Consider the following 8,011-nt stretch of genomic DNA (forward strand, 5'->3'; position numbering starts at 1 on the left):
AAGTGAGACAGTGCAGGGGGGTGATAAGCCGACTAGCAGGTGACCGCGGGCCTTCAGGCACCGCTCAGGAGCCACGGAACTTAGAGCTGCTGGGCCTGAGATTGTTCTCCGCCTCAGCTGTCACCACACAGGGCCAGCCGAGGTGCCGACCCAGGAAAATGTGTGCAAGCAGCACAAGCAGGCTGTCCCCCTTTGCCTGGATCCGAAAGGGTGGGCAAGGCACAGACAAACAGTGTGGGGTTTGTCACTGCACAAGCGGCTCCCCGGGAGGACGGACTGCACTAAGGGGCATGGTGCTCCCCAAAACACAGCCCACAGTGTCCACGGGGCCCTCACAACCAATACCAGCACAAGGTGTCCCTCACACACTCTCCAACACAAACCGCACTGCCTAACAAGGCAACTGTTGTTTTTACTGTGTTTAATTCCAAAGGAAAGGAGACTTTCTTGGCTAGCTGGGCCAGTGGTCCCTCAGGACACATTGGAGAAATCACCTTCCCCCATCGCACAGCACACACACCTCACCCGCTCTCACACACACCTCACACACTCACCTGTTCACTCTCACCTGCCTACACTCACCTGCTCACTTAGGCATGTGTGCTCACATGTGTGCACACACACACGTACACACACCTATGTACACATGTGCACTTTTTTACCCAACAACCATTTGCAGCGAGAACAGCTGGAAACGTCTGTGCTGAGTATGAGCACTTTCTCGAGAGCAATTGCACGTTGGCATTTGTGCTGCTTCAGAGGGAGGGCCCTCCAACAGCTAAAAGCTCTGTGCCCACCTCCCTCATGTCACCTTCCAAGGAGTGACGATCAGAGGCCAGGGTGGTCTCTCCAAACAAGGAATCAAGCCAGGACAAGACAGGACAGAAGGACACGCACGCCACAACGGTGGGCGCACGACGGAGACGGCGTTAGGTGACCTTGCTCTTTGGGAGGCCGCAGTATCTCAGAGACCATCATTTGCACAGTGACAATGTCTCCTCTTTAAAGCCACGCAGAGGTCACCTCTCCTGAGCGAGCATTTGAGAGGCCGCTGTGGCTACTTCTCCGCCTCCCGCAGTTCCCTCAGCGCAGCTTGGAGGAGGCGCTGAAGCCTCCAGAACATGGTGGGGGCTGCTCTCTGGGGGCCGCCTGGGTCTGCGCACTCCTGCACGGCCTCCCGCAACTGCCGCTGGAGCTGGAAGGAAATGGCAGAGCTCTGGAGAGTCGAGGAGAACCAGTGTCGGAATATTTTGTCACAGACGACCTGAGGGGAAGGACAGGGAGACATTCATTTGGGGAGCGCATCCCCTTGAGAGCCCGGAGCCCGCAAGTGGTCCTTCCATAGACCTCAGCTCTGCTCCCACACCCCCAAGGGCCTTTGGGGAGGGTCTTGCAGACTCCAGTAGGTACCTTCCCTTCTGGAAATTAAACACTCAGCCTCACGAATAAACTTTGCATCAGGGAGAAGGCTACCTCATATCAGATAGAAAATTCCACTTCTGGCCTCAGAGCAGAGTACATTTCCAAAGATGAAGGGAGCAGGAAGTCACAGGCAGTAACTGCTGCGTAAGGAGCAGCCCCACGGAGGACCTGAGAATAGTTGTCCTCCCCTCTATCACCACATTGCTGAGGTTGGGCATTCTTAGCCATAAATTGGTACAGTAACAGTGATAACCAGGACAGGGTGTCCTGAGGGTCCAATGACATGTTGGTGAGAAGTAGTATGCACATGTGATAGCACCTTGAGGCTCAGGGGAGAAAGGTGGTAAGGGTCTTTTTAGGAGCCTTTAAGGTGGTTTAGTTTGAGCCATTATCTTTCGGCCATTCATTCTAACCAGGTATGGAATTCACTGATGCTGGAGCTCTCTTTGCATTCTCAGTTTACACCTTCTGTGTGTTGCACAGCTTTCTGTTTCCTCTCTACTGGGAGAACTGGACTAGGAGCAGCATAATTAACACAGCTTCCTTTTTCTATATCACGCTTTATATTAGCCTCATTTAACAAATGCCTCCATTTTACGGAGCTGCTGTCTCACAGAAACAAATAACTTAACTTCTGTCTCCCTGTGCCTGCAAGGGCAAGGATTCTTTTAAAAAACACTCTCTTGTTTCTTTTTTTGAATTGATAATACATTTTCATGTGCAAAAATGTACAATGTCCCAAAAGACAGACTGCACTCTTAGTCTTCATCCCGGTCCCAACAGCCAGACACTGAGCTCTGGCTCTGAGAAACGACCCCCTCCTTGACTCTCCTTCTCGAGAGAGTCTATGCACACACACAAGCCTGTGCGTGCAAGTCTTTCTCCTTTACTTTCCATAAATGGCGGTATATAATGCTCGCTGTCTTATGGCTTCCATTCCCACTTAACCAAATATCAGGGAGAGCCTTCCAAATCTGTTCATATAAGGATACTAGAGGCCTGATGCACGAAATTCGTGCAAAAGTAGGCCTTCGCAACCTCGGCCGCCTCAGCTGCTGCCTTGAAGCCCCACCCACTGGTCATTCCAGAAGGTCGTCTGGAAGGCCATTCTGGAAGGTCGTTCCGCCATCCGGTCTAATTAGCAATTAGCTCTTTATTATATAGGATACCATTAGTTTCAATGGCTGTCTCTTAAACTTGTGGATGTATCATAAATTACTTAATTAGTTATCCATGATGGAAATGTAGGTTGTTTACTAACTTTTGCTATTATGAACAATACTGAAATAAATACCTTGCATATATGTCACTTTTGTGAGTGATTAAATTTCTAGAAATGAGATTTCTGGGCCAAGGAGTATGTGCATTTTTTCTTTTGATACATCTTGCCAAACTGACCCCCATAAAAGTTGTACTAAGTTACACACGCACAGCAGTGTGCAATGAGAATGCTCCTCTGCCCCATGCCCTCGCCAGCACGTGTGTTATCTTTCATTTTTGCCAGCTCATGGGTGAGAAGGTTTCATTTGCATTTCTTATCCATCAGGTTGAAAGCTATTTCTGCTTCCCTTCCAGTGAATGGTCAAGTTGATATCCTTTGCCCACTTTTCCACCAGGTGTTGAACTTTTTCATATTAATTTGTAGATGTTCTTTATATTATAAGGACCTTTGCCCCTTGCTTAGGTTGGTTTCCTGTGGAGTGGGCTCTAAGAGGGAGGTTTGCACGCGGAGATTTATTGAGGGGCATCCTTGGGGACCACACTTCCACACTGTGCTTTGCAAATGCCCCACCACCACTGACCAATCACAGGACACTGCCCCAGGGATGTGCCAAAGAAGCTCTGCTGGGCAGGGACAATCCTGGGGATACTCTTGGAGCTTCAGAGGCTAAGGGATAAGGATCACCACTTGCCTCGATAGATCTCTAAGAGCCCTTTATATATGAGGTGGGACAAAAGAAGGTTTACAGTTGTGAGTACACAAAACACAGGATTTATTCTTGCATTATTATTTATTAGGAATTGTATATTTTCGGTAGGAACAACCATAAACCTGCTTTTGCCCCGCCTGTATTAGTCTCTCATTATGGGCAAAGGGCAGGTGGTTGCTGTTGTAGTGCCAATCATTTGTTCCCGCCACTGAAGCAGAGGCTTTCCCTGCAGACCCGCCTAGGGTGTGCGTGCACATGAAGCTAGAGGCTGGGGCGGAGAAGAGGCCTCTGGAGGCCACATCACTGCTGCAGGCTTCCCACCCAGAGCTTTTGTCTGGCCTGGTCCAGGAATTCCAGATTCACAACCACTGCCAGGTCTCCCAGAACAGTCCTCCTTTGTTGCCTGACGCAGCACCAACCTCTGGCCTGCTCTGGCCCAAGCCCACATCGCCAGGTCTGCATCCTGCATTCGGGCACACTGGCCTTTCGGGTTGGAGGACGGTAGGGAAGAACAGCTACAGAAAAGTGAGTGGGGTAGTGGGTTGGATAAGTGAATAAGAAAGCAGGAAAGTGGAGGTGAGGCAAGGGCACAGACATGATGGAACACAGGCAACCAGGTGGTGGGCCCAGCTTCTCAGCCAGGGGCTCTTCCTGGTTACAATCAACACCTATGAGCTCAGGCTCAGCCACGCCCACCTGAGAGCCTCAGGGGAGGGCTGAGGGCAGATAACTTCTGCCCAAAGAAGAGAGAGTGTTCCCACTGATGGGGTCTGGAGCCCTGCTTTGGGGACCTCCCGGACTCTAGACCCTATCTGAGAGCCTGGACCCAGCATCCTTCCTATTTATTTATCACTGATTCCTGGACTTGGGACACATTCTCTCTCCTTCTATTACCCACCTGCTGGCCCTAACACATGCCTATCAGGATTGTGGTGTCTGTCCAACCTCTCTAATTTGGACAGTTTCTCAGAATGGCTTTGCATTCTTTTTATTCTTAGTAATCATTCTGAATGTGGGGGGGGGAGGGGGAGGGAGGAGAGGGGCGGAGCGGGGGCGGTGTGTGTGTGCAGGGAACCAGACCAGGCTGACTTTGCTGGGAGCTGTATCCGTTGGACCTCATGGCCAACAACTTAATGGGGCAGACAACAAAGAATGAATGACTACCGCCTCCCACCATCGCCCCCTCACAACACACATCAGGCCCTGGGGGCACAGGGCGGGGTGCTCCAGAGAGTGGTCTTGCTGCTGCTTACCTGCAGGTTGCTGTTGACTCTCTGCGCGCCACACTTGTTGACTCTGAGATCGCACTTTGAGAAACAATCAAAGAAATTGCAGTCTTCATCTCCCGTGCAATTCTGCTCGAGAATTTCCCTCATTTTAGGTTCAAAAAAAGCCATGTCCACATCGATAGCCACGACCTGTAACCAAACAGCACAGGGTAATTAAGGGGGCACTGGGCTCAGCACAGAGGGAGCCTGGGCAACACCTCCATCTCTGTGTTCCCGAGCCGGGGTCACAGGGGGCCGGTCACAGAGCTCTGCAGCCAGCGGAGCCCAGGCCATGCAACTGGCATAGATCCTATCGCAAGGCTTTCACTTTGAGAAGGACCTTTGCTGTCACTAGCGAAAGCCTAGGATTTGGGACTGTGCAGAGAGCATCCCTTTTTATCTTTAAATGTTTCTCAGCTTTAAAAGTAGCATCTCTAAAATGTCTTAAAAATGAATGACTCCCCCTACTTGCTTTACTACTTTGGTCTCTGGCCTTCAAGGGTCAAGATTACAAAGCAGCGAGAGACAGGTCATCCACCCCCTTGAATATAAGCAATAAAAGGAAACTATGTTCAAGAGGCAGGTCTGTGGGTGTGAAAATGAGGCCGACTGTATCTAGGTTGTCTACCTATGGCATCTCTGTTACCTGGCTTGCAATTGACTATTTGGATAGACATGTGGGGGGAAATGACAGCGCCAACGTTCTCAGATTAGGGTTGATATGTGTGGAGTCTGATCCAATATCATCAGACACTACATCCCATTGTCAGCATAAGAACTGTGACCCCTGGAATCTCTTTATCTTCTTGGCTTCAAACCAAAGAGGCTTCAAAACAAGAAAAATATCTGTATTATGCAGATTTCCTTCACCACCTGAATTTTTAAAAAAAAATGAGCTCAAACCTGTGAAAACCTGGAGTTGGCCCAAATCAAGCAGTTTATAGCTTCAAGGTATTAAACAGCTTTTAAGACTTGATGAATTTGAGGGAGTCTGTGGCATTTCACAAGCCTTCACAGGTCAACGTCAAAACATCACCCCTTCCTTCTCCCATTGGTAGCATCTCAAGAAAGGGTTCATTTGTTTTTGTTTCTCATTCAGGGTTGATGCCGAAGGCAATAAAGTTTCTTGGGGAGTATTTCTTGAGGAGGGAAAATAATTTATTCCAAAATATGGGGAGAATAATGAAACAAACAAACAAAAAACAGGGAGCTTTTTCCTTGTTAAGAGCTTTGCCTAATTACTAATTCATGCACAGCAAACAGAAATTATCATTTTAATCAGTTTTCCTGTCTCATTATTTAGCCAAAAGAAATAGCTCACTTCATTATTTGCACTGGTTAATAGACTGAAAAAGTATTAGGCTATGCTAATGATCTACAGCCTTTCTAGTGTATTATTAGGGCTACAAGACCCTTCTCTTTCTTCTACAGTTTCTGGCAATCCGCCCAGCTTCTTCTGGGGCCCCAGATGGAATTTCAGCTCCTAGCAATTTCTCTCTTTACCATTACTGATGGTTCCCTTCTCAACTCCTAGGAGAACCAGATTTATCTTTTAATTTTTGTGCATGGCATAGGATGGATTACAGCCATTATGAGCATAACTATAAATACCAAAAATAGGAACAGTGACCAAACAAATCAGAAGACCTGCAGGAGGTTTCTCAAATTGTATCAGGAGAATCCTAAAATTCTTCCTGCGTGGAGTGGCCTAACTCATGCCACCTTCAAACTTCATCCTGCGCCAGCTCAGAAAGCACCGAGGAGAAGCATTTCATTCTCCACCGGGAAGCGTGGCTCTGGGGGAGGAAACATATCACCTGCTTGAAAGGAGCACTTGCTGGCAGCAGTCCGGGAGCACGAAGCAATGATGTTCCCTACTAGTCCTGTGCAACCCCGGGATAAATCAAGACCTGTAAGTGGGGACCTGGAGGAAGTGAATGACTTTGAGTCATCAATTCTTCCCATCATCTGAGCCACTGCAACATGTCCTGAAGGGAGGACCTGCCTGCTGGTCCCCTAGCTTGTTTCTCAAACTCAGACGGCCACATCCATCCTCAGGAGGTCTTGGGTAAAGGCGGAGAACTTGCATTTCTAACCCGTTCTCTGGTGATGTGGCTGGTTTTTACTTAAAATCGTAGGTAAAATGAACTTCTTGAACCTCAGCCTCGTGAGGAAGGTCAGCAATGCCGGGGTCAGCACAGTGGAATCCGGTCCTTCCCTCCCCATCCTCACCCTCGCTCTGGCAGCAGCCAGGGCTGCGTGCTGCAGGGCCGAGTTCAGGAGAGCAGCCAGGACTTCATTGAACAACGATCTTAGGCCTACGATGCAGGAGATGCTGGAAGGCACAATGGAGGTGGACCTTGCAAGCCAGTAATGCAGGAGATGCTGGAAGGCACAATGGAGGTGGACCTTGCAAGCCAGTAATGCCCCATGTTGCTCACTCCTCAGGGAAGACCCATCAGCGCCACCTCCTTCTAAAGCCTTTCCTGGGAACCCAGCCCAGACAGCCACTGGGTTCCCTCGACTGCCACCACTCACTCACACGCCCTCATACTTGCTGGATGAATAAACAAATTATCTCATGACAGGAAGGACGGACCCCTAACTACCCAAAGCTGGTGGTTGTGTGTGAACACTCCACGCCTCCTTGCCCAAGGCCTCAGGATGGCTGGGTCCCCAGGACAGCTCTGAGGAGAGCCACGGCCCTTTGTGTTCATTACATAACCTTCCTGCTCACAAAGTAAGGAAGCCTCGGCCAGGACCTCAGCTCTGAGAAATAAGCCTATGAGTCCGGGGCATCCTGACTTTCACAGCTTGTCTGGCAGGAGACCTCTCTGGAACCTCCAGGAACTCCTCCCTCCCCCCAGCTCTTTCCCTCCTGCACTTGGAACCACCGGCTTATCAGTCTCTCTGGGACAGCCAGGGACAGAGCTTTAGGACAAAGAAGTTGGGGCAAAATGCTATGACGCCCTTCACAGAGACAAAGACTTGACAGGAGAAGGGCTCTATATCGATTTCAGGCTGTTATACCAAGGCACTCCTGTGGCTGGAATAGTACCTTCTATTTGTCCCTTACGTTTTGACTGGGGTGGATGAGAGGAACCATATACTAAACCTGACAAGCTCAGGAGAGGCCTTACAAACTCAGACACCTAAAGTAACCACATAGGATGCTCTGAAATGAAAATTTTTTTAAACTAAAAGCAATTCATGGCAGGTAGTCATGTCCAAAAGCAGTATTTTTCCTAACAAAAGTCAAACAGTCAATCTTTACCTTAATTGAGCCTATTATCTTTTTGCATCTAAGATAACATATCTTTGGAATGTCAAAGTAATTTTCCTTTTTAAAAAAAATGTATATTTATTGTTGGAAGTATTACAGATGTCCTC

At 48.9% G+C, this 8,011-nt stretch overlaps 1 protein-coding gene across 1 annotated transcript in view; it reads right to left on the bottom strand.

The window, feature by feature from the left end:
- Positions 1–1,057: 1,057 nt before the first annotated feature.
- The window catches only part of FAM69C (family with sequence similarity 69 member C), a 16,036-nt gene continuing 9,082 nt past the window's right edge, over positions 1,058–8,011 (bottom strand). Inside the window, exons 3-4 of the mRNA XM_006090790.3 lie at positions 4,607–4,771; positions 1,058–1,264 (exon numbers count right to left, since the gene is read on the bottom strand). Coding sequence (XP_006090852.1) covers positions 1,058–1,264; positions 4,607–4,771 — 372 coding nt within the window. The remainder of the gene's footprint in view (positions 1,265–4,606; positions 4,772–8,011) is intronic.

Source organism: Myotis lucifugus, unplaced genomic scaffold (assembly GCF_000147115.1).
Source record: "Myotis lucifugus unplaced genomic scaffold, Myoluc2.0 scaffold_82, whole genome shotgun sequence".
NCBI classification, from domain to species: Eukaryota; Metazoa; Chordata; class Mammalia; order Chiroptera; family Vespertilionidae; genus Myotis; species Myotis lucifugus.